This window comes from Nyctibius grandis, chromosome 4, assembly GCF_013368605.1.
Source record: "Nyctibius grandis isolate bNycGra1 chromosome 4, bNycGra1.pri, whole genome shotgun sequence".
NCBI lineage: Eukaryota > Metazoa > Chordata > Aves > Nyctibiiformes > Nyctibiidae > Nyctibius > Nyctibius grandis.
The window spans coordinates 83,682,826-83,708,262 of record NC_090661.1 but is presented as its reverse complement, the minus strand read 5'-3'; the positions used below and the strand labels follow the sequence as shown (position 1 = coordinate 83,708,262).

The following is a 25,437-nucleotide window of genomic DNA, read 5'->3' as shown; positions in this document are numbered from 1 at the left end:
CCCTTCCCTAATTTTGTTGTGTTTCTTTTTTTTTTTTTTTTTTTTAATTTTCTCTGGTGGTGGTAGTATCCAAGCTTTTTTTTTTTAGGATCTCCTTTCTCCCTCTTTATTTGGATTTTATATTTCACATGGACCCTTATCTGGGCATCTTCTTCCTCACTCCCTTCTTCCAATCCTGCTGTACCTGGTGAGTATCAAGAGCATCTCAGTCTGTGTCACAGGCAGGTGCTCTTCCCGGACACCCTCAGGAAATTCCTCCTCACCTTCCTAAATGTCCCCTCTTTCCCACTTAGCTCAATTCTGGTCTTTAGTGGGACCAGATATTTAACTAAGTCCCCACACACTCATTGGCAGAGAGGTTAGATCTAAGAAAGTCCCCTTTTCCCCCTGCGCCTCCCAACAATAACTATACGGGCCAAATCCTGAGCTGGGGTAAAACAGAGTAGAGGAGAGTGGATGCGGAGGATCTAGCCCCTCACTTCCAACTGGGAAGATAACCCAATGGGAGAGCCTGGGATTTCTGTTTTTCCAAAGGCTCACAGTCAGGCTGTCTCTTGTCTTAATCAAAGCAAGTAGGGCTTCTCCCGCGCTCCCCAAAGGGGACAGTCCCTGATTAAGAGCTCAGAGCCTGCAGGGTTGAGTTAGATCCACAGGAGCGTCACTCTGTATGAGCAGCCTGAGACCCGGGCTCCTTGGCAGGCACAGGGTCAGGATTACACATGTGGGAAATTCATATATTAGGATTTCCTGGGGAGAAGCTTTTGGTACAGAGATTGCTACGGCTTGGTTCCCAAACACTTGGGTCCTGTCAGATCAATTCTCCTGTGCACAAACCTGCAGTCATCTCCTGTGGGCTTCTTGCTCTGTCCTAAGGGTAGTTTTACATTTATTTCCAGAAATGTTTTATAAGGTTGAATGGAAAGAGGTTACACTTGCATCAAATCTCATATCATTCCTTGCAGAGTATATCTATCCCATGCCCAAATGGAAATGGACTCAAATGACCTGGCTCTGCAGGTATTTTTTCCTATGTGATTTTTACTGAGTACCCAAACTTTATTCTCCATTTCTGTGATGCCCTGGGGAATCTGCTCATTGGGTTACAGACTTATCTCTAACAGCAAGGAAAGTCTTTTCCTGTTCGATTACTAAAATCCACTGCCTCCCTCGTAGCAGATCTCTAGGGTTGTTACTATTGATGGAGAAACCAAAATTACAAAAAGAGAAACTCAAGAGTAAATGGGAACCCATTCCTATTAGGCTGGGAGTGAAATTTATGTTCATTCAGAAATTTTCTACTCCCTTCATTAAAAGAATGCGCAACAATTTATATATGTCTAAATAGTATGCAGTAGCAAACTCAAGATATATCTCCCTTTTGGAACAAGGGGAATACGTATGTTACACAGAGAGGCTAGGCATGAACTCATGCTGATTTTTTTTTTTTTTTTTCTGCTCTTCCTGTGTATGTCTCTTGCTTTCCTCAATATAAACAAGTTTAGAATACATTAAAAGATTTTTAAAAATCTACATTTTAAAGAAACATTTCAAAGGGGAGAAATTTCAGAGCACAAAGTAGAGTTAAATACAGAAATCCCAGGCTTTTTCAATGGAAGTTGGATGTCTAAATTCCCTGCCTGCCTTTCAGAAGTTTTTATCTAAGAGAAAAGTTTATAGGTAAAGATAGCTCTGCTTCTCTCCACATGTTACTCATAGGTCGTGACATCCTGAGAGAAAGGAAAATTGCAAACTTTATTCAAAACGGTCACATTACAGACCCTATCCCTTAACTCTTGAGGAGAAAAAAAGCAAAGTTCACACAAATCATAGAATAATCCTGCTTGCAATTTTTGCTGGTCTTCTTTATCTGATCCAACAGCTTAAAATGCAACAAGATTCTTTTTTCCTGTGTTTTATTCACAAGAATTGGGAGTGGGGGGCAATATAGATCAACAATAATTTTTTTATATATATATATGTGGCCACTTCCCTTCTGAGTGTGGACTAGATTCTGCCATGTCAGCTAGGTTGAATGGTCAGTGTGTTTCTAGATGAGCAAAATGTCAGGGTTGCATTTAGGAACTAAAAAACCAAGTAAATATAACAAAATAGAGAGAAAAAAGGAAAAAAAATGTAACGCTCCAAATGTTAATAAATTGTCTCCCAATCTCCTATCCTGTGGGAATAATGTAACAATTCCTAATGCCGCAGCTTGTTTCTAAATGGTTTTTTACACTTCAGCTATAGGATTGCCTTTAGCTTCCAGTGTCACTGGTTTTCTAATAACTTGGGGGAGTTTGTATTTGAGAGCAAAACTCAGATCCAAAGTGAAATTTTATCCATTTTCTGTATTTACAATAATGACAGTAAAGATCTAAATACAGCTTTATAATTTTCTAAAGAGCTGAACTAGCAGCACAGTAGCATGAGTGGTGATAAGGTATTAAACAAATACTTTAATGGGAGATTTGATAAGGCTCTTGGGGCATATTAAACCGAGGAGCAGGGTGCTGTTATTGGTTAAAGTTGTAACCGAGCAGAAATGATCAGAGGCTTATTACTATTTGATATGTGTAAAATATAATGGGACAGCTGCTTGGCAGGGTTGTTTGCTTTCGGGTTCAATAAAACTATGATAGAGAACTGCCATAGATATTCATTACCTTTGAGATAATTTCCTAATATCAGATGCAACGAAAATCACTTGCCCTGGATTTGCTTTTTACCTGGATGCATAGAGTTGCAGTGAGGGAAGCAGCGTGCCCTGCCTGGGGCCCTGCAGGGGCTGGGGAAGGGGCTGAAGAACTCGGTGGGACTCCTCCCTCTACCTGCCGAGGTCTGTCTCTGCTCTGCTTCAGTCCATGTAAAGCTGTCCTGGATTTTGAAGGTGGAGGGAAAGGAGTTTAGATAGCTAGAAACCCTGTAAGCTTTCTCGGAGAAGAGAGATAATTTCAAGCGTTTCCTTTCACGTGTGTGATTTTAAAAAGTTTTAAATCAGTGTGGTGACATTGAAATCATGGGAATTGGGCTGGTTTACACCCGTTGTGGATGCAGCTAGCTAGTTAGTTTAGGATTACATTCTGCTTTCCTTTACAGTGGTATGGGAAATTACTATAAACAAACAAATATATAAATAAATACACCACAGAGACAAAAATGAAGAGAGATTCATTTTCGTAGTGATTCCTATTTGCAGCACAGAGATTACTCTAGTGGCATTGTCAATATTGCACTACATCCATGGAACAAGTGGCTTCATTACTCTCTGCCCTTGCTGGAGACTATATCCAGAATAGAGATGCATTTTTCTTAGCTAGATCATACAAGCAAAGACAAAGCACACAGATTTTTGTCTCTATTATTATCTTTCCTTCCCTCTCAGCATAAATAAGAAAAATTTCAGCTAGCCTCCAGCCATACGACTGTCCCATCTCCCCTTCTCCTGAATCCACTTGCAGCTGCAAGAGTTAAATGTGGGGGGGTCAAGTGTACCCGTCTAAATGAATCCTTTACTTGTCTAAGTCCTACAAACCCGCCCAGCAGCGTGCCTGCCTGTTGATCAGAGAGCTCAGGGAAAATGCCTTCTGTCTCTCCGACTTAATAAAAATGTTTAGAATATCCTGCTGGGAAATTGCTACTGTACCATTTGCTCAGCTGCAGATGGTGAATTGGCATATCCTGAACTTGACCCTTCTGTGAACCTTGAGATTTATCCCAGGAGGAACAGATCCTCTGCTTCAATGCAGTTGTATCAGTTGACACCTGCTAACAGCCTGGTTTGCTGTAAACCTTGAATTTGTGGATTACTGTCCTCCTCCAAAGCCACCCTTGCAACTGCTCAGATGTTCCTAATCCAAGATGAGGCCAGCAAGGGTTTGAAGAAAATCCTTCTTGCACACTGTGAATTTGGCTTTTCCTACCAAAGCGGGAAGCAATGCAGATGGGATGTATCTCTTGTTTTGACCACAAAAGCAGGATAAGAGAGGACTTGAAATTCTCTAGATCTTGCCTACATAGGGGCATTTTACCAGAGTTTTCTCACAGCTGCTACCAGGGGCTTAGATTCACACTGACACCATCCTGAGTGTGGTCCCCATAGCAAAGTGCTTAAGGGCAAGGCAAAGGACAGGAGGGAAACCAGATGGAAAAATGACTTGTTCATGCTGCTACCCCTTTGCATTAGGATGGGGACCCATGGAGCTTACACAGTTTGAAAAGCCCCAGGTTCATGGCCCTGTGTGATTCAGGTCACTCGATGCTCTAATCACTCGGCTACAGATGCCATCTCACCGCATCCCAGGAAATATTTAATTAGCTGTACAATGCAGAAGCAGCTCCCAAAGGAAAATTCCTCTGCAAAACAGCCATCGACTTCATGCTAGAGTACCTGTAGGGGCTGGAGTGCAGCCGGGTCTGAATCCCAGGCCTGGAACAAAGGGATGGGATCTCCTGCTCTCGCAGTGCCCTGGCACAGCCGTCTCCCTCCTGTTTTGACCCAGGGGAATCTTTCCCAGCACAAGATTCATCAATATGGACACATTTCCACCAAAAAAAAAAAAAGTTAGACTTGCCAAAGTGAAACTTTGCAAACTAGTTCTCTCACCTCTTTCTAAACTATGAGTAATAACAAAGACCATTTTTTTGAGGTTTTGACCAAGCTACACCCTCTCTGCCCCCGTGTCCATGGCAGGGCTGCAGCATGGCCACACTTTGTCCTCCAGCTTGGAACAGCAGTGCCTGCTTTTGCCTGTGCTCGAGCCCACCCTGGGATGCCCCTGTGCTGGATTTGTAGCACAACAGGACAGTGCCTTTTTCTTCCTTACCAGGGATACCAGTGGCTCCAGACAACATCGCTTGAAAACACACAGGGAGGAAAACCCACACCCTAACTCACGCCTTTCTCCCCTACATCCAGCCAAGGTCCACCCAGCTACAGGGAATGGAGAGGAGCTAGAAAAGCAGCAAGTATCACTGCATGCCCGATAGCCCAACTGCAGAGTGGAGCATGCAGCTCCCCTGAAGGGACACACTGTGGGCTAAGGCTAGCTGAAAAGGAGAGGCATCCTCCACTGAGAGATGATCAGCATTTGAAGTAGAACATCATCTCAAGAGGAAGCTGAAGAGCCTAGTTTCTCTTGGTGCATGCTCTAGCTTTTGCCGTTATCACTCACTCACTGCAAGGTCTCAGTCCCCTCATACCACCTCTCTGGCCTCAGTGTCCTCTTTCATACAAGAAGTAGGGGTTACTGACCTCCAGAACAGAGAGGGGGATCACGAGACTCCCAGAGCTGGAGGTTTCAGGAGCCTGCAATTTAAGATTACTACAACAGACCCTGGCATTTTCAGTAGAACTGTTTTCCATGAATTAAATGTTTCACAGGAATACTTACAAACAGGCACCTTTGGAAACTGTTCATCTCGATTTTTCATATTTCAGCTGGAAAACACCAGAAAGTTTAATTTTGGCTAGGATTACCTCACTCATGCCCCCACTCCTCCCCACACAGTGCCCAGCAGGATGGGGAGGACGAGAGTGTTCATGCTCAGCCATCACCCTAACGCAACCAAGAGGAGAGCATGGGCAGCCAGAGGGACTGTGATATGGGGGGATGCTGCCAGGACACACACCGTGAAGGACCAGCAGAGTGACCTCCTCCTTCCCTTGGCATCATCCCACATGGAGAGCAATGCTGGCACACAGCCCTTCTCCTGGGGCTGCGGGAGGAACCGGGGTGCTCCTGGGGCAACGCTACCCTGAGTTAAGCTGAGCAGCAGCTTGGTAAGGCAAAAAGCAAGGCTGAGGGAACAGGAAAGCCCTAAAAAATGAGGGATTGCTATGTATGGCAGCTGTGCAGAGGAAAGCAAAAAGAGGGAGTGGTGAGGGGGTTGCAGCCTGGTACATCCTGGTTGGGGGAGTGGGGCAAGGGAGATGGAGAAGGCACTATTCTGGTTTGCAGAGAGCAGCGAGGGGAGACAGAGGGAGAGACCAAAGGTGCCTGCATCCAGGAGACAGGCAGGCTGTGGGGTCGAGAGGAGAGCCCTGGGATGCCTGGCATTCCCCAGACCCCTCCGCCATCACCCCCTCCCTGCTGACACTGTCTCTGTCTTCCAGGTCAGTGAATAATTTCCTGATGACGGGCCCCAAGGTAAGAGAAATCCCTTTGATCTCTGTCTCTGATTCCACTAAACCCAGGAAGGGAGGGAGGGGCTCCTCCTTCCCACTCCTCTCCATCCAGCCTTGGCCACAGATCCCCTCACCCCCAGATTTCCAGCAACAAGGCAAGGAGGGCAAGGAGGGCCAGGAATGACCTGCTACAACCTGCAGGTCCTTGGGCTGGGTCAGCCCTAAGCAAAGATGGCCTGAGGTCCTTTAAACTGGTTGGGGACAGATTCTGGAGATGTGTCTATTGGCACCAGCTGGGCATCTCACCTGTCATCCGTTGCTTCCTGATGATCAGGTTAGCATCAGGATCCATATTCATCCAGCTGGAAGGACACTTTCTGTAGGGCCTGCAAAATATACTTCCCCAAGGAGCACAACTGGAATTGCCAGGACCTTGTTCAGTGTTTTTGAACCCCTTCCCCCTTGCACCCCTTGTTTACAGGCTTTTTTTTTTTTTTCCTAGCCAGGACCAGCTGTAAAATTCACCTGATTTTTGTTCCTGGCTATTCCCCACAAACACCCCAAGCACATCTAGCTCTTGCTACAGCTCTCAATGCTATGGTGGAGCAACCTTGCCCCAAAGCACAGGCTGTACCCCTGGGATGTGGTGAAGGTGGAGGCAGGCTGAGGCACCTGCTGGCCTGGAGCTCCCTGGTCTCTGAGGAGAAGGTCTTCCTCCTCTCACACTGCAGAGTTAAAAGGTTCCCCATCGCAGCGACAGGCTGGCACTTCTTCTAATGTAGCTAATAGCCAACAGCTCTGCTTGGCCTTCTGCTCCAGGGAGCCTCAGGCTCTGACCCAGCACAGCAGAAAATGCATCCCCTGCTGCTGCTGGCAAGCACTGCTCCCCAGGGAAGCCAAGCCAGAGAGACCTCCTCAGCTCTGTATATCTTGTAAGATGGCATGCAAGCTATTTTCAGTTGAATGCCAGCCTCCTGGGGAGCCTGGGGCCAGGTGTTTTGCGCTGTGCTTCTCCATCTAGATGCCAAAGCAGCAGGACCCACAGTATGCAGCGCAGGGCAGGAAAGATACACCTGTATCAGCCCCACAGCTGTGTGGGAGGCAGCTGGGGCTACAGCAGCTTTGCCTGCCTGCAATGGAAACTAGAGCTGCTGAGTGGCTCTCCTGGACCCTAGGAGCAGCCTGGGGACATTCCCAGCCCATTGCCCATGGGGCTGCCCCTGCTCACTGGCCAACTCATCCTAACTCAGTTTTGCAAGCTAACGCCTAGTGCTGGGGGGATGAAGTGGGGCACACACTGTCCCCCCTCCTGACTCACTGCTCTGCTCCTAGGCTTATCTCATCTACTCTAGCAGTGTGGCGGCTGGGGCACAGAGCGGCATCGAGGAGTGCAAGTTCCAGTTCGCCTGGGACCGCTGGAACTGCCCCGAGAGGGCACTGCAGCTCTCCAGCCATGGCGGGCTGCGCAGCGGTAAGGAAAGCATTGGATACCACTACTGGGACCCCCTCGCTACAGGTTAGAGCCCGTGGGCCCCTCCTTCTTCCCAGGTGACTCCTTTTCTTCCCCATCCCCACCTGGGATGTCCCTCTCCCAGGAATCCCCCAGAGAGATCTTTCCAGGATGACCTTCACCCATCAGCTCCCAGACACACACTGGGATCTAACTTCAAGACAAGGCAGCCTCACAATGCCAGCATCGCCTCTGGACCTGCTGAGCCCCAGCTTGTGCGGTTCAGGAGTGTCCCACCAACCCTCACACAACTGGCTCCCCACAAGGATGCACCACCACAACCTGCGGCATGGGCTGCTGGACACTCCATGTCCAAGTGGTGCCTCTCACCAGGGAGGCTGAGAACCAGCATGGGGTGGTGGGGTGGCAAGCAGAGGGATATGGCTAAACAGAGCAGGAAAGAGTTCAACAGTGGCTGTTCTCTGGTCAAGAGGCAAGAGAAAAGTCTCCCCACAGCTTCCAGATGTCAGAGTCACCTTGGGCAGAAATCCAGCATCCATGACCTGTGCCACTGCAGGGTGTGGGGCTGTGGTCATTGTTGCTGTGTCCCATTCCTTACCTGGTTGCGGGTGCCAGGAAATGTTTCAGTGTATACCTGGTCCTCTAGACCCACGTACCCTGCTGGGCTGAGCTCATACCTCCCCTGTACAGGCAGGACCTAGGCATGGAGGAGAGCCTCAGGCCTCTGGTGGGATTAGGAGCAGATGAGGGACCAGGGCTCCAGGCAGAGGTGGACAGAAGTTTCAAAGTGGGGCCTTGAGGAGGCAATTGCAGCACCAAGTAACACTCTGGGACTGGGAGCAGGTCCCTGAACCATTCCTGTCAAGGTTATCTGCTCAGATCCAGACCTTGCTGGTATTAAATGAGAGCCAAAGGCTCAGTGAAGTCAGCTGATGATCACCACACTGATCCTGGTGGGTAAGTATGGACACTGCCCTGAGCCCCAGACAGTGTTCAGCAGAAGGTAAGGCTCAAGGGGGCTGTAGGGAATGAGCTCTTTGATCCTTGGGGAGGGCCCCTTCCCCTCTGGGGTGTATTAGTGAGACATGGGGGACATGTAGCTGGCTGTGCTGTATCTCCACTGGTGAGCTCCCACAAGGACAGCCAAGTGCTAAACTCATCCACACCCTTGGAAATGGCACAAGTCAGTCTGGACTGAATTTGGGAACTTCTGTCTTCGCGCAGTTCAAGCCAAAACTAAACTAATCTGACACGTAATCTCCTCTAATCTCCTCTCCACCCCACAAAGCCCTGCCCATTGCAGATCTACCCAGTCTCCTGCATGGCAGGAGTCATTTCTAACACTGGTGCAACCATGAAATCTTTAGCCCATCTGCTCTTCTTGTATTCCCACTTGACAGCAAACCGCGAAACCGCTTTTGTCCATGCCATCAGCTCTGCAGGTGTCATGTACACGCTGACCCGGAACTGCAGCCTGGGGGATTTTGACAACTGTGGCTGTGACGACTCCCGCAACGGACAGCTGGGTAAGGAGAGATGAGCTGCCGTCCTTCTCTCACATCCCAGGCAGCAGGAGAAAGCTCTTCTCTCTGCTGAGGCCTGCAGAAACAACTCCTCCTGGTCCCAGCACCTGGAAATAATGCCCAGACCAAAGCTTTGCCTGGCTCAAACCAAAGTAGCTCTGTGGAAGCTAATGGGGCCACCTCCAATTTACATCAGTTGAGGCCAAGCCCTTGATGTTTTCCATTACTTTCTAAATGAGCAGGAAATTAGAAAGGCGTTGCAGTTTCCCTGGTTCAAATCAAGAACAACTCTGTTTAAGCCTCTAGAGGGAATGACTGTATTGTACGGGCAGAGGAGAGGATCTGATGCAGTGCATCTAAATGGCAGGTCTGGTTAGAGCAGTGCTGATCAGGGACCTCGGCGCTCCCAGGGTGTGCAGGACCAGGGTGGCCCCAGAGCAGAATTACCAGTAGGAAAAGCAGGGTGACACCTATAGACCCCACCAGCGTTTGTCAGTGTGGCAGGCACATGAGAGCATGAACAGGAAAGGTGCCGTGGCAGCACACAGCCTTCACCCCATCCCCATCACAGCTGTACCCAGGCCTACAGCCACGAGGCACCCCTGGGTGGGGAACCCCAGGCTGCACCACTCCAGCTCTCCGCTCAGCTTTCACAGAAAACATTGATGTTTCGGTCTTTTGTTTTGAATGGAAAGAAGTCAAATTTCAAATTATCAAAATCTTCTAAAAGCCTTTCCCCACCCAGCCACACTGGGCAGTCGGTATGTGGCTGTTTCAGTTTATGACAAACTCCTCTGAGTGTCCAGTATTTAGTAATTTGCTTTATTGGCTAATAGTTTTTAAAACAGCTTCTGCTTCTTAGGTGTCTGAGACGTGGGATAGCCCTTCTCTAGCAGAGCAAGAATTTTGGGCAATGGCACACCAAATTTTATCTTCTCTGGAAAACTGAATTGGTCATGCTACACTTATTTTCCCCAAAACATATCTGTTTTTCAAGAAAATTTTTCATTGTGAACTTAAAACCTCAGAAGACAAAGGAAACTTTTGGGCTTATCCAAAATAGTGTGATTCAATTCTTAATGCCGTTGTGCTGAATCCAAGTTGGTGAAAGGCTTCCATTCTCCCTTCAGTCCCAGCTCTTGATTTGGACTTCATCATCTGGTGCAGGTACCCACCTCCCATGAGACACCCTGCCTCTCCCTGGGACAGGGGACCACGATGCTCTGGGGAAGTCCGGGCAAGAGCCAGGTCTTTCAGGGAGAAGAGAAGCAGAAGGCCATTAAACCACAACTCCCAAGATGTACTAGTGAGGCATGTTAGGGTCAGAATGTTCCAGATTTCAAATCTTCATAAAGAATTTGGTATTTTTCTCTAGAAGGAAAAGAAGCAACCACATGACATGTTTCCAGTCAGCCGAGATAAGTTATCGAGCTCCCACGTGGTTAGGAAAAGTGCCCTCCACATCTTGCTGTGCAGTTTCCCAGTTCTGTGCTGACTCCTTTGTTTCTTTATAATTGGAAAATCAGACCCTCTTAGATGACCAACATCAGCCCAGGATTCTGGGTGTACCAAAAAGGGGGCCTCCTCAATACATGTATGCCAGGCTTGGGTTGTTTCCCAGCACAGGGGAATCTGTTCCCTCTGACCAGGATGCCTCCACCAATTCACTAATCCACATTAGCAAGATGCTGTCCCTGCAAGTCAGACTGAACCAGTTCAAGACAGGGTTTGAGGGGAGGTGTTTAAAGACCCAAAGCCTCATCTATATGACTACTAATGCATGATAATTAACAGCTTCTGAATCCTGCTCTATAGAAAGCCTGGAAATCCCTGGGTTTGTTGCATGGGACGTACCCCTTTGCTGCCTGCATGAGCCACTTACTATCCAGGCCTCAGCAGAAATGCCATGAGCCCAAGCGGAGGGAATCTGGGAATACTGTGAGGCGAAAGACTGCATTTACCCCACAGCCTCCGTTCCCTCCCATCCCTTCTGAGACCCTTGCCTGTCCCCAGAGCCGCAAGCTAGGCAGGTGAGGGGCTGGTTCCCTGACAATGCACATCTTATCTCCTTTCCTAGGGGGACAAGGCTGGCTGTGGGGAGGCTGCAGCGATAATGTGGGCTTTGGGGAAGCCATTTCCAAGCAGTTTGTGGATGCCCTAGAGACTGGACAAGATGCCAGAGCTGCTATGAACCTGCATAACAACGAGGCAGGTAGAAAGGTGAGCCCCTCTCTCCCTCCAGACCTGACAGTACATACCAGATTGTCTCTGGCTGTTCACTGTGGAGAATCCTGACTTGCTGTGGCTAAAAGCACATGCCCAGAAGAAACAACTACCTTGCCAAGGAGAAGGGGATGGCAGCAGTACTGATGTGATAGGTGGTGTTTGTTCTAAGGCAGCAAACCTTCCATGATTACACTGTTAATGGCTTCTTGCTGTCCTCTTTCTCCCAGTTCAAGTAGGGGAGTACCTTGGAGAAGCAAACCTGCGAGCTTTAAGCCAACCACCTCTGGGCAGGACTAATGCGTAGGGAATGTTGATGGCAAACCCCTCCACAGGTCTGGAGCCATGTTTCTCCATGCACCGCAGCACAGAAATTACCCCTCTGGGCTTTTTGCTGAATCCCCTCTCTCTCCTCACCCTGTAGGCTGTGAAAGGGACCATGAAGCGGACTTGCAAATGCCATGGCGTGTCAGGGAGCTGCACCACCCAGACTTGCTGGCTGCAGCTGCCCGAGTTTCGAGAGGTGGGCACTTACCTCAAGGAGAGGTACCAGAAAGCCCTGAAGGTGGACTTGCTGCAGGGGGCAGGGAACAGTGCTGCCAGCCGTGGTGCCATCGCCGAGACCTTCAGCTCCATCTCCAAGAAGGAGCTGGTCCATTTAGAAGACTCTCCTGACTACTGCCTGGAGAACAAGACACTGGGGCTGCTAGGCACGGAGGGCAGGGAGTGCCTGAAGAGAGGCAAGGCGCTCAGCAAGTGGGAGAAGCGGAGCTGCCGGCGGCTGTGCGGGGACTGTGGGCTGGCAGTGGAGGAGAGGCGAGCTGAAATGGTATCCAGCTGCAACTGCAAGTTCCACTGGTGCTGCGCCGTGCGGTGCGAGCAGTGTCGCAAAAGGGTCACCAAGTATTTCTGCATCCGCAAGGAGAAGCGTGAGCGGAGTGGGGGTGTCGGGGCCAGCCGCAAGCTCAAGAGAAAGCTCTAACTTGCCTCTGCTCCTTCATAGTCCTGTCTGCCCCTCTCCTCTCCTGCCATTCCCATCTCTCCAACAGCCCCCTAGCACCATTTCCCTTTGGCTTAGTTTTGTCTCATTCCTAATGCTGCCTCACTGGAGCTTGGGCAGGGCAAAAGAGCGCTCATGAGCCCCTGGGCCTTGGCAATACAGGGCACTTGCCACCAGCTCAGTGGGTGATGACTTCTGGGAAGACCCTCAAGTGTTGACAAAACAAGGTGAGATTGGATCCCTTCAACCCAGAGTCACTCTATACAGTGACTATGGTTTTATCGCTGAAAACACAGGTGGTCTCAGTGGCTCCTGCTCTTTTGAGCTTGTCCATTCCCCAAGCAAGCACCTGCTCTGGGCTTTTCAGCAAGTGAGATCAACACTCGGGAAAGCGCAAGGAAGCTGAGATGGCACCACCAGAGCTGGGCACCTCTGGTAATCCCTAAAACAGAAGAGGCTTCTAATACTCTAAAAAAATAGAGGCACTAAAATAAAATTGTTATTGCCTTTTACTAAGCCCTACTATGAGGGAATAGAAAAGGTGTGCAACTCATTCCTGCAGTGAGCCAGCCTCCAGGGGGCCCACGGCATCACTTCCCATTCTTTGACAGCTTTGCTAAGCTTTACAGTGCTTTTCTTTGCATTTGAGATGGCAGCAGCAAGACTTAAACTGCTGCTTGTCCTGCCCATTAAACAGCTGTCCAAAAGAGGAGTCCCATCACTTGCTTTTTACACGCTTTCTCTGTATCTTCTAAGCCTCCAGGTCTGGTCTCCCTTTTCACCCCAGCATCCCTGCCAAAGCCCGTGATTGATGCCATAAAGATGCCCTCACACTTCTCCAGTCCCTTTTTCCTCCCAAATCTCTCCCAGAGAAGAGCTGCCAGCAGAGCCCATTCCCCAACTCCTGGTGTACTTGCTGGGCACTCTTACCCTGTCAGCTAACTAACTAAACACTTCCTCCTAGACTGAGAAAATAATGTCAGTTACTATTTAATGGTGTTGTAAATAGGAAAGTGAAGCACTTTGAAGTTTAATTTATTGCACAGTTACTGTGATGTATACATAACAGTTTTTCCTCTACCACTTATTGTATATATTCTATAGGCTAAGCAAGCAGCAGGAAGATTTGGTCGATGCATCTCTGTTCCCTTGCTGTGGCTAGGGTAGGAAGGGAAGCTGTCAGCTGCAGGACCTGGGGAAGCTCACTGCACCATCATAGTGATCTCCCCCAGGCTGTGAGGTTATCATCTACTTTGCTGTTTGAAGTGTACCTTTAGACAGATAAAAAGCCAGCAGAACTAAGTTACTGGCCATTAGACCTGTCTTGTAGCCAATATTTGTAAACCAATAGCCAATACAATAAATCAGTAGCCAAGTGCTTGCAAAATACTATGTGTCTAAGTAGCTGGGTGTTTTTTTTCATCCAATTGCATGTGTGGATATATGCAGTTACAGCTCTGGAGACTAAAACCCAGCCCCTTACCCATCTGTTGAGCATAAGAAGAGCTGACCAGTTCCCTCCATGCAGCACCACCACAGCCCCTGCCAGGAAGGGAGAGGGCCTGCTCCCTCCTTGAGCTTGTCTGAGGTTGCATCCAACTGCAATGCAGCTGCCAGGGGGAAAGGGGGTGGGAAGGGGACAGACAGGGGCCCAGTTGCCCATTTCAGAGATGATACATCAATAGAGACTCAGCAGTCTGTGTGTCTCTCTTAGTTATCAAATATTTCCTTGATCCCAGGACTACTTCACTGGGGGTGGGAATTTGGACCTACGGCAAGCCAGGGTCTCACCCGAGCAAGAACATCCACGTCAAGCAAGAATCTGGCCCTTCAAAAATTGCAAGAAACAATGTTGGCTCATTCTCAGGGAAAGCTGAAACACTTCCACTTCACAAACAAACCACCAGCTGTTTGCGCAAAGGTTCTTATTAATACAGTGACCCTGACCTCAGTCTCCCTTGCATCTCTGCCAACAGTTCCTTCGTCTCCCTGTGGTGAGGATGCTTCCTTGGGCAGGAAAGCAAAGAGGTGGTGAGAGCCTCTCACCCAGCAGGGAAAGCTCCAGCACGGGCTGGCTTAAGGGCCACAGCAAAGCGGAGAGGACAGCTCCTACCCCTACCTTGTCCCTCTGTACCCCTCAATTCCACGGCCAGCTGGAAATGTACAAAACAGAGAAGATGTAGAAGCTGTTTCCCACTTCCTCTCCAGCATATGGCAGGCTGCGCTACCCCATCCCTCCCCTGCTGACATTATTGCCTCACATGATTGCCCTGCGAAGGCCGTGGCACAGCCCAGGATGTGCCCGCTGGGCACTGTGACGCCTGGTGGTGAAGGGGACATGCCAGGAGCACTATAAGCGGGGGCCCCACCGCCACATGCCTCTTTTCTGGGAGAAAATGGCGACACCACAGCTGCGAAATGTGCTGACCTCAGCAGCAGGTCGGGGCCCGGAGGGGTCCCCCCTCCCCAGCACACGGAGCCCTTAGTGGTAAAGGCACTGCTGCCATTGTGCGGCAGGATTGGATGCTTCCATGTATTCATTTCGGTTTAATGAAGGCGCATTCCTCAGAGGAGAAATATTTACATTCAGCTTCCCAGGTGGTCACCTTCGCCCAGATGACACACAAACAGGCAGCCCCTCAGCTCCCTTTTCCAATCCAAACCTCTTTAGAGGGCTCAGGGAGGAGGGGAGCAAGGGGAGGGGGGGCTGCTGGGGGAGCAGAATGGAGAAAGGAACAAAATGCTAATAAATCAGCCAGCCAGCCCTTTCCCCTCCCCTCTGTGGAGTCAATGGAAAGTGTCATTTCACATGCTAATCCCCCTCCACTCTCTTCAGAACACCTTTTCCGAAAAGTGTTTGGGAAAAGTCCTTGTGGCCCGTTTACAGCTCCCTGCCGCTTCGGATTCCTTCTTGTCTAAGGCCGCGGCCCTGTGTGGGTCTCTCCCTCCAGCGGGGCTCCTTACACAAAAAATCTCAACAAAGACTTTGGAGTTCATCAGCCTCCCACTGAAATTCACAGCTGCTGAACAAACTAATCCCCTCTCTTGGCCTTTCTTCCTTTCAATGGGTTCTTGGCTTCAAAGACACTTTGGGAAAGGACTTTGTGAGGACTCACACTGCTCCCTCAATAGAAGTTAGTGCAAGCATTATCTTCAGAGCAAGTGGCTTTACAAACAAATACTGCCTAACAATCTCTGCCCCTCCAGCTCCCCCAAACACACACAAGCCTAGCCTGCAGACATGATGTTATCTGCAACAGGATTAGAGCTCTGTTCTCTGTGCCCAGGGATCCTTTCCTACCACCCCCCCAATTCTTTTGTCAACCCAAGGGCCTTCTCACCCAACAGAAAATGCTTTCTCTGTTGAGCAGCACAGGGATCCTGCAGGAGCATGTGCCCACAGGGGAGGAGGACACGCTGAGCAGCCACCATCCATAGACCAGAAGCTGTTACCAGCCAAGCAGAGACAGTGCTGTAAATGCAGGAGTGCTTTCCAGTGGGGCTTATGAGGACATATACTGCATCAGGGCCACAGAGACAGGGCTTCTGCCACAAGCCTCTCAAAGACCCTCGAGTGGGTCACCTCACTTCCCCCTGCCTGGTTTCCCTACCAAGAGTTTCAGGGATGGTGCTCACTAGGGTAAACCTGAAGCAAAACTGAGCAACAGTGGGACAAAGGGGCAAGCAGGAAGGACTCGCAGCAAAGGTAGGATAAATACCCGGTCTCTGCATGAGTCCATGGGTAGCAGCAGCGGTGCGTGCTGGAGGGAACTAAAGTCAAATGCATCCGAGAAATACATGGAAAAGCTGTGCTTATTTCTCAGTGGTACAAGTGGCCCGAGTTAAAGAAAGAGAGGGGCTGGACTGCACAGGGTACTATAACTGGACCCAGAAAGGCAGAATCTAAGAAATACCAGGCTTGTTAAATGATCTCAGAAAGCTAGGACCTTCCTTATATACTCGTTAAGCAAATGCATGTCTCCAGGGCTACCTGCTCACTTGTTCAGCATCAGAAGGGATCATAACACAAGTGCTGCCTTTGAAAATTAGCTTCTATCTCCCTGATGGGGGACAGCTGGGAGGCCAGACTGGTTGCTAACTGCTCCCAGATCAGGCTGCAAAAGCTCTACAAGACTCCCTTACACTTGGTGTTTGCCTCTGCCAGCAGCAGAACTAACAAAGGCTAGTTTCCCCGAGTGCATGTGCTGTGTCCATAATACCCCAGAAGCTTCATAAACCCTGTTCCTTTCCCAGCAATAGCCCTTCAAATCTCCCCCATCCAAACAATATTTCTCAACCTTTACCTCCTCCCAAGTCCTCCAACCACAAGCCAGGTAATACAGTCCTGCGTATTTCAGTTTCATGTGTGCTGACTGCCTGGCCTGTATGTATATACTAGCTAGCCAGCTGACAGCAAAAAGAAAACAAAAATTTTGAGATTACATCAGTCTTTTTGCAGAAGCTAGTTTGATTCCCCCCTGACTTTATCTCAGTACCGATGTTTCACTTCAGTCTTCTCATGTCATTAAAAGCTTAAATGAAATCAGCCAACAGATTCAGAAGTTATTAACTAATCTTAAGAACTGACAATTCAATGGCATAAATCTGATTTCCACGCAGTCAGATCCTCATCCTAGTTTAAGTGGCATAGCTCCAGTGGCGTAACTGATTTCCAACAGGAGAGGATCTCATCAAAGGCTTGATGTTTACTTACTGACATACTTCCAACTCCTGATGTCAAGTGTAAAATCCCCAACACTGCTGTGATTCCCCAATAGAACCTCAGCCATCCCAGGGACCTTCTTGTGTCTGATGCAGATGAACAGTCACAACTGAGGTGGGCCATCTGGAGATCAGTTCTCTGACCCTGCAGCCTTAGGGAGCGGGTAAGGCCTGAGGTCTCACCACACCATGATGATTGCTGCCGACACCAGCAGAGCCCAGAATTTGGCTTGCCCCACACCATTCCCAATTCCCCCTCTCACTAAAGCTGAGAACTTGACTTTCAGTGGGTGGTCCTGCAGACTGAGGGAAGTCCCCTGTAGTCAGAGGTGACAAGCCTATGAAAAAAAAGCTAGCAGCATCACAAAACACAGCTTTTATTTCACTGTTCTGTAATCTCTCAGTTCATCAAACCGCAGCAATAGAAACAACACAGCAGCAACAAGGAGGCACTTTGACCTGGAAAGGAGAGAATGAGATGTGTCTTCTCCTTCCCTTCCCTGATTCCCCTCCCTCCTAAGTCTCATGGTAGAGCAGGCTGATTCATGTAAGTCACTGAACCACCAGCCCACGATGGCATTATCACTCAAGCAGCAAGCAGAGGAAGCAGGGGCTGGCTGCAGCCAAACACTGGGAAGAAGCCTTGCTCCCAGCTAGGGCCCGAGAATTACGCTGCCTGGTTAGCATGAAAGAGGGTGAGAGAGGAGAGAAAGACACACACACACAGATGTGCCCTAAAACCCCATCTGCCTTTCCAGACTTTTACCCCAGGATGGGAAGGGCCGGGGGGGCGGGGGGAAATGCTTCATTCATCTATTTACCCCAGAGGAAATGCCATAGTGATTAAAAGCCTCAGCACAGCCATGTCCTCGAGATCTGACAGCATCACCTCCTGCAGTGTCAGTCCTACCACAATATTGCCAAGGGGCCTTTGAGAACCACCTTTGCACATATCTGTTACTGTAGACAGAATGAATGCACCACACTTGGAGCAATGAGCTGTTTCCCCCTGCTCAAGTCTCGGCTGGTTAGAGTAGCTTGAAGGGAGTCTTTACAGGACCTGAACAATCTCTGCTGCTCTTAAAGCCCCTAGACTGTCTGAAAAGTCCAATATATGAAGCGTTTAGATAATACCAGTGGGCAGAAGGCCAACTGTGCTAACATAAAGGAAGTGAAAAAGGCCAGGAGCCAGAGAGTGCTGCTTTTAGCCCAGACACAGGATGCAACCAGCTCTGGGGAGGAGCACACAGAGCAGTCCAACCTGCTAGCATTCCTGAATGGGAAAGTCCCAGGAGTTGGAAGGGGGAAACAGCCCTGGGCCTGAAACATAAAGGGCTCAAGCCTGCAGCTTATAGGGAAAAAGATATAAAGGAGGGGGAATAGAGGGTGAACAGGAGACTCGACTATGAAAAGAAAGGGCTGGGTGAAGAAGAGAGAGAGAACCAAAGGTAGCCCAGAGCAGGCTGGTAGTTAGCTCTAGTTGTAGCACGATATGGATGCAGAGGGGTGAAAGGGTGAGTCAAGGATGAGAATGAAGAGAAAGGAGGAGCCAGAGGAGAGATCCTCACTGCAGCCCAATGGAGCAGGAACACCCCAGCTTAGGTCCCAAGGGAGCCAGCTATCACTCAGGCAGTTTACACTGCAGCAGGGAATAGAGCCTGAGGCTGTTCTGTCTGGTGGCACTGTAGGTGCCAGCCCTGTTTGTCTCCTAAAAAAAAAAAAAAGGAAGCAACGTCAGCCTAGGCAGGAAGGTGTTTCCCCTTTGTGCCAGGATCTCTGTGCATCCTGGACAGCCTGAAATTGAGATCCTTGGGCTGGGAAGCAGCCTCAGACTAGTGAGAAAGAGAGAGAAAGAACAGTCTCCAGGAGTCCCAGGCCCCAGTTGGCTGTCTGGAGAGTGGATGGGGCTAGGTGTGCTGGCCCAGCACAGTTCCAGGCACTGGCACAGACTTATTTCTCCAAAGTCAGAAGGAGAGTCCATAACCTGCAGCACATCAACAGGTGAGGGAGTCCACCAGCTCTCAGTGTGCACTGTTCCAGCTGCTCCACCCTTTACACATTCAGCTTGCCAGCAATGGTCATGAGGACTTTCAGGATGGGCATGAAACCAGACACCTCACTGAAACTGCTGCTGCTGACCACTTGGGTGTGAACCAGAAGACCCTGTTGGTAGTTCCTAGCCTCAACGCAGTAGGCAATTTCATGGAGACCCATGAGGATGGCTGGAGAGAGCTGTGGGGAGGGAGCAGAAATGAGTCAGCATGCTCAGCGCCGCAACACAGGCTCCCTCCCTCCACACCCTTCCCTCCTGTTCTCCACCTCATCCTCACCAAACAGCACCTACACAGTCAAACACTGGCAGAAAGGATAGCCTGCTGCTTCCCTCGGTTTCCCAGCCCACAACAAACATTAATCTAATACCCAGCCTGGGTTACAGTGAATGCAGGTCCTAAGTAACGACATTTCAGCATTAATTGAACATCTGATGTATTTGAGAAGGTCAAAGGTCCATCTAGCACACAATCCTGTCTCTGTTCAGACCTAATATGGACACTCAGGACAAGGGTATATGTTAAAAGGATTCCTCCCTTGATAGCTGTCCCTCCAGCAATTGGCATCAGCTGTTTCAGAGTTTTCTAAACCGGACGTTACACTAGGTTCACACTTAACAACTACCCCCAGTATACTTCCTGGCGGCAAAAGGACCCCACAAATACCTCCCCAGCTTTTCCTTACACTATGTCTGGGCCAAGGTTAAGGCAGACAAGATAAGGCTGGCTGGATTCAAGGTGTGTTATAAGGTTTGGCATTCCTCTAGCTTTCTCAAGAGGATATGTGCTGGTAACACTGGGTCAGACATCAAGGCCCACAACCCAGTGCAAAGGTGGGATTGGGAACCTGGCTGGACCACAGGGGATGGTGTCATCTACTTACCACCTGCTCACGGAGCTTCTCATACAAACACTCCAGCCGCTGCAATGCATCCTCCAGCTTCCTTCGGGTTTTCTGAAGTGAAACAGGTATTGCTAGCTCTGCCAGAGCTTCAAAGCCACCTCTCCCAGAACCAAGTTGTTCTCACTCAGTCCCTCCCCTCCTCTGTTCTTCCCACAGCAGGGACTGTAATATAAGCCAGCCATGCCCTCACTGTGCACATATACATGCACACATTCTCTCCCCAAGACAGGAAGCTGGATTTGCCCCTTTTCCCATCTCCCAGCCTAGGCGTTCCTCCCTTCTGCCAGTGCTTACAGACCACAGGACAGAATGACTACTTCCAAAGCTTGAGAAACATCCACTAGTTGACCCATGGGACATTCAGCCAGCGTCACCCTGGCTGACCTAAGCAACAGCTTCTTCCTGGTCTCCTTGAGGAAAAGAGGGAATATCCTTCCCACTCTAGATAACCACCAAGGAAAGGCCCTCAGTACTGAAGCTCTGGTGGGACTGACCCCATTAACCCCACCTTGGATAATCCACTCACAGGTAAATTATATTGTGGATAAAAATACCTGGCTCTGGGCAATGCTGGAACAGGCCTGGCAGCCTTAGGAGCTCAGGTGCATTGCATTGCTGTAACAACCCAGCTGTGCAGCCTCCATATAAGCCGAGTACTTAAGCCCAAACCAACAGGCCTTTCTGTCCATAAGAGGTAACCTTTAGGTTATCTCCCAGAAATTGCTACACTGCACTCTGAGAAAGCACAGAGCAAACATGCTGAGGCTGCTGCTACACACAAATTGTCTGACTCTGGGATAGCAGTTTGGGCTCAGTGGTCATCCCAGCACCCACTAAGCAGAGGTGCTCTGGAAAGCTTCATGGTGCCCCCAAGCTCTGGGAAGACTTAGCAACCCAATATGATGCTGCAAACACTGCTTTTCTGCTTCCAGACAGTCTGGGCTGATACCTTCATTCAACGTGACATGTATGCCAACAGCCTTCCAGGAACCAGGGTGGAGAAATTACAGTGACTGCGACACAAAGATTGTCTGGCTTTCTCTTCCAGCCAGGATATCACAGCCTTTCCCTCTAAGCTCTGAGGATAGTTGGTAATACCAGCTCTGCAGGAACTATCTATGGATCAAGCCAGTGAAAAAGGAAGCTGAATTAGCTGGGTCATTTCTTCTACTTTCCTCAGAGAAAAGAGGCAGGAGGACAGAACCACTGCTCCAGAGAGGCAATGAAAAGCAGTGGATAAATGCTAGGGAATACATCTTAGTTCCCAAGAGATGGACAAGCCTACAGCCTAAAGGAAGGAGACAGATGGAGATTAACTTGGTTATAGGGACGAGACTCTTCCTCTCTTTTTCCAACCAAAAGAAGGAAGCACCAGTCAAACATCTATGAGAGCAAAAAAGCCAGAGATCAGAGAAGGGAGGACTTACTGGATCAGTGGCGACAGCAGAGCAGCGTTGCACCAACCCTTCAAATGTGGTCTTCAGAGCCTGGTGCTCAGGGGGCACCTCCTTCCTCTCAACTCTCTCCACAGGTAGCTGGTGATACTGACAGAGAGAGAGGCAGCTCAGTGAATGCAACAGGAGCATAAAGGGCTGAAGCAGGTAGATTCTCCTCCTGCAACTATGAACAGAAAGAATTTCACCTCTTCGCAAACCCAGTGAATACCTGGAAGCACAGTTAGATTATCATCTTCAGACTGTGGTATAGCTTCAGGCCTCTGTGGATTCCCAACTCCCAGCAGACTGACAGCCTGCCTGGCCTCCCTTCTGCTCTCCCAGCAGTACCCAAGTGTCATTTTCCACTCTGGCAATTCCTCTAACACTCGGGCAGAGATGTCTTACAAGGGCTAGAGAGCAACATAAGCCCTGCAGCTGCCAAGTAATAAGAATCTCAAAAGCTGAGTTGTTTTTCTACTTGACAAGGAGCTGGTGGCTGGGGAATACCCCACTTTCCCTGGGTACCTGCAGGCTGCCTTCCTTGGGTGCTCCTGGGGGTGACTGGCCAGATTCTTGCAACCTGGACAGCTGAGGATGGATCCCTCGGGGCTCGGCGGGCAGGTTCATTACTGGAGCTGTGATGGGGGCTGGAGGAGTAAATTTCTCAGGCAACTGTCCTCAAAAACAAAGAAAAGAAAAAAAAAAAATCAAGAAAACCAAGTCTAAGGAAGGAGGGTTGGTTACACTCTCTGCAGACAAATTCAACTTCCTTTCTAACTTGTAGAGTGCCTGGTTCTCAAGATGTGTAACACATCCCTCTTCCTTCAGCCCCTGACTGAGTGTGGGGCCCTTCCTCTTGCATCCTAGATGAACAGTCAAAGCAACAGCAAGAAAACTCCTCTGGAATTGTTCAATCAAATAGATCTGTTGCCTCTGAAAGCACTGGTCCTCAGAAAGCCGCCTTGGCTTTGCGATGGCACGAGTCCTGAATGTAGAGATTAGCAGCAGTAAAGTGTCCAACAGAGCAAGTGCTGGGGAAAATCCCACGACATGGGGGGAGAATCCTCTTGCAAACACTTCATCATGCCCCTGCTAAGCCAGAGAGTCAGGATAGATTCACTCTGACAGGGCTAGATCAAAAGGAGATGGCTTTAACAAGAGGCTAATCCTGTTGTAGTGAGCACAGCCTGAAGCAGGTTCCCAGCTATGCTGCCAGAAAAAGGGTGAGAAGTCTGTTCCAAGCTAAAGGAGTGGGGGGTGGGAATGGTGCCAAAGAAGCTTCTCATGACACCTGCCAGCAGGCAGCAGTGGTAGAAATGGGGTACTGAGAGCATTTATTGCAAAAGAGCTCAGCTCACAGGTCCTCCAGTGCAATCACTACAAGGCAGAGAGCAGCAGGGCCAAGATGGCAGGCAGCTCACAGCTACACCTGTCCCAACTTCTTTCGTCAGAAGTGCTTTATCTGTTGGTATCATCACCTGAGGAAAATCACTGTGGGTCTGTCACGGTTTAAAGCTGGGCCGGCTATTAAACCTGTGGCAGATGCTCTCTGTTATCCCCCCGCCCCTCTCCCCAAAGGGAAAGGGAAAGGGAAAAGGGAGAGAGACTTCCAGGTTGGAAAGTTAGAACAGTTTTAATAAACTATAATAATGGAAAAGAGTATAATAATAATAATAGAAATAATCAAATATATACAAATATATATACAAAACCAAGACTGAGCTCCCCTGAAGTCAGCCACGTCACCACCGGCACTGCAGGGCAGGCTCCGGGAAGGCCCAGGCTGGGCCTAGCGATGGTCGAGAGCTGGATTCAGGGATGCACGGATCGGGATCAGGGGCAACAGGAAAACAGACGGAGTCCTCCTTGGACACCGGCCATAGCAGAAAGAGAGCGAGACCCTCGTGATCCCCCCGCTTTATACCGAGAATGACGTGTATGGGATGGAATACCCTCGTTGGTCAATTTTGGGTCACCTGCCCTGTCTGCTCCCCCCTGCAGCTGCGACCCCCCTTTGGCTCTTCACTCGTAAGCAGTGAGGAATTCAGCAGTGACCTTGGTTTCTCTCAAGAACAAGTACAGCAAGAGCCTTTCTGCACAACATCCCTACCAGTGCCTCAGCGATAACTACAAACTTCGAGCGTTATCAGTCCTGGAAGCAGACACTGTCTGCAAAACATGCAGTTAGTTTCAGAAAGTGCAGTTACTTAGAGGAGACTTAGCTGAAAGTAAAAATCACTGAAAGGAAAATCGGCCTGGTTTAGGCCAAACCAGGACAGGGTCTCACTGTGCTGAGGGGAAATGCTGCCCCCAACTGTCAGGTGTGAAGTGAGCGTGATCTCCCCAGCCAATATCAAAAAGGTGTGTGGGCAAGGGGATAAGATTAAATCCACGTTTCTAGCAACAAGTGACCATAGTCAGCCTGGGAAGTACTGACAGAGGATGCAGCATCACAGATGATAACCATGTTACAGAACAGCCACCCTGGAGAAGGTCATGCGAGTTTGGATGGCAAAGGGTCAAGATGACTTAGACTCCAGTCCTAGCTGTGCATGTAATGCAGAAGTAGACAGACCAACACGGGATGAGACTTGCTGAGTGTGACCGAAAGCATATATAGGAATGTATCTGTTGCATGGAGCTCCCTAGCTAGAAGACAACCAACACATATTGCAGCTGAAAGCTTACCTTTTTCTTTTGAAGGCCTCCTCTTACAGCAGAGGGATCAGTCCAAGATTCCTGAGCTGCCAGGAAAGAGAACAAGACACAAATGTTAGACTTTGAGAAGGTGGCCACAGCAACAATTCATGGTTGCTTGCATGGTTTGGAACTTCCCTCAGCAAAAGGGTCCATGGCTCCAATTCCCCCATTACTGCACCTTCAGACCATTTAAACCGAGGAATTTCAGGCCCAGCTCACGGGTCCAAGAACTGCTCTTGCTTCCCTTTCTCTTTCTTAATTACCTTCTTAGCATCTGAGTGTGTGCACAGGCTTCATGAGGTGATGTCTGATCAGATTGAACTGGCACACACCCACTCCCATGCAGAAAGCTTTTTCGCAACTACCTGAAGCTTTCTGCATTCTGCACGGGCTGCAGAAGTCAGCCTCAGAGTCAGGCCTGAACCTTGGTCGGGACTTGCATGTGTGTGCACATTAGGGTTCAGGGAGATTGTGGGGTTCCCCAAATAGATAATCTAGCACTGTGGTACCACAGCAAGGGCTATGTTATGGGTGAGAAAGGGCCTCTCACAAACACTCGCAAGAGTGCCTCACAGTGGCAGTCCATAGCAATGCAGGTTGCTGTGATAAAGGGGAGAAAAGCTAGGGGTGGGTTGAAATTTTCCCCTTCCAAAATCATGTTCAGAACCAAAGCTTAGCAAAATTTGCTGGCTTCCCAACTAGAAGAGAATAGACTTAACCAGTAAATGCCTTGGGAGCAGAAGGGTGTCTCAGCAGATGCTTCTGTGGTACCTAGCCTCTAACCTCGCTCCAGGTAATTAAAAATCCATTAGACAACATGACATCAAAAGCCTTGCGATCACGCTTCATTCTGCAAAGGTCAAATTCCAACTACCTTGTCTGCTGCTGTCCTGCAAGGGTACCTGCATCTCTAGACAAAACCACAGTGCTCCTTTTGTCACCCCAGTATTAATAACCTCAAGCCCATGAGACAGGAATAATCTGTGAGAAAGTGGCGTAATTCTAAGGGGCAATATCAGAATTGCTGGAGCTCAGTGCCACACTTAATGAGCCACTGATCCTAAACTGAGTTTTAAAAATCACAGGGGAAAGACGCAAAAGGTGCTTCATTACTTTAATTACCTTTATTAAAATTCTGGCAGCCTCTTTTTGCCCTCCCTTTTCCCATGATTTCAAGACTGGTTCTCTGATGAATTTGGATCAGTAGTTAATTAAGTTGGCACTTATTTCTAGCTTGGGGATTCTGTGCCCTAGAACTCTGCTGGCCCCCACCAAGCCTGTGG

The 25,437-nt window shown here is 49.2% G+C and overlaps 2 protein-coding genes across 4 annotated transcripts in view; one reads left to right on the top strand and one right to left on the bottom strand.

Annotated features, from left to right (window-relative positions):
- Positions 1–128: 128 nt before the first annotated feature.
- WNT8B (Wnt family member 8B) lies at positions 129–12,323 on the top strand. The gene is made up of 6 exons (XM_068399099.1): positions 129–187; positions 6,113–6,146; positions 7,457–7,595; positions 8,996–9,121; positions 11,196–11,338; positions 11,766–12,323. The coding sequence occupies exons 1-6, from the start codon at positions 129–131 to the stop codon at positions 12,321–12,323; spliced, it is 1,059 nt and encodes a 352-aa protein (XP_068255200.1).
- Positions 12,324–15,763: 3,440 nt separating this feature from the next.
- SEC31B (SEC31 homolog B, COPII coat complex component) overlaps positions 15,764–25,437 on the bottom strand; it is a 38,012-nt gene continuing 28,338 nt past the window's right edge. For all 3 annotated transcript variants that reach the window (XM_068399095.1, XM_068399096.1, XM_068399097.1), the window contains 5 exons: positions 24,143–24,198; positions 21,980–22,126; positions 21,446–21,562; positions 19,998–20,069; positions 15,764–19,295 (listed from right to left, as the gene is read on the bottom strand). In XM_068399095.1, coding sequence (XP_068255196.1) covers positions 19,116–19,295; positions 19,998–20,069; positions 21,446–21,562; positions 21,980–22,126; positions 24,143–24,198 — 572 coding nt within the window. In that variant the 3' untranslated portion in view covers positions 15,764–19,115. The remainder of the gene's footprint in view (positions 19,296–19,997; positions 20,070–21,445; positions 21,563–21,979; positions 22,127–24,142; positions 24,199–25,437) is intronic.

Bases quoted from the DNA above. Each gene is read 5' to 3' on its own strand.
- WNT8B (XM_068399099.1), top strand. From the start codon at position 129: ATGGACCCTTATCTGGGCATCTTCTTCCTCACTCCCTTCTTCCAATCC. The intron at 6,147-7,456 runs GTAAGAGAAATC...CTCTGCTCCTAG, and splicing joins TCCTGATGACGGGCCCCAAG to GCTTATCTCATCTACTCTAG. The intron at 9,122-11,195 runs GTAAGGAGAGAT...CTCCTTTCCTAG, and splicing joins CTCCCGCAACGGACAGCTGG to GGGGACAAGGCTGGCTGTGG.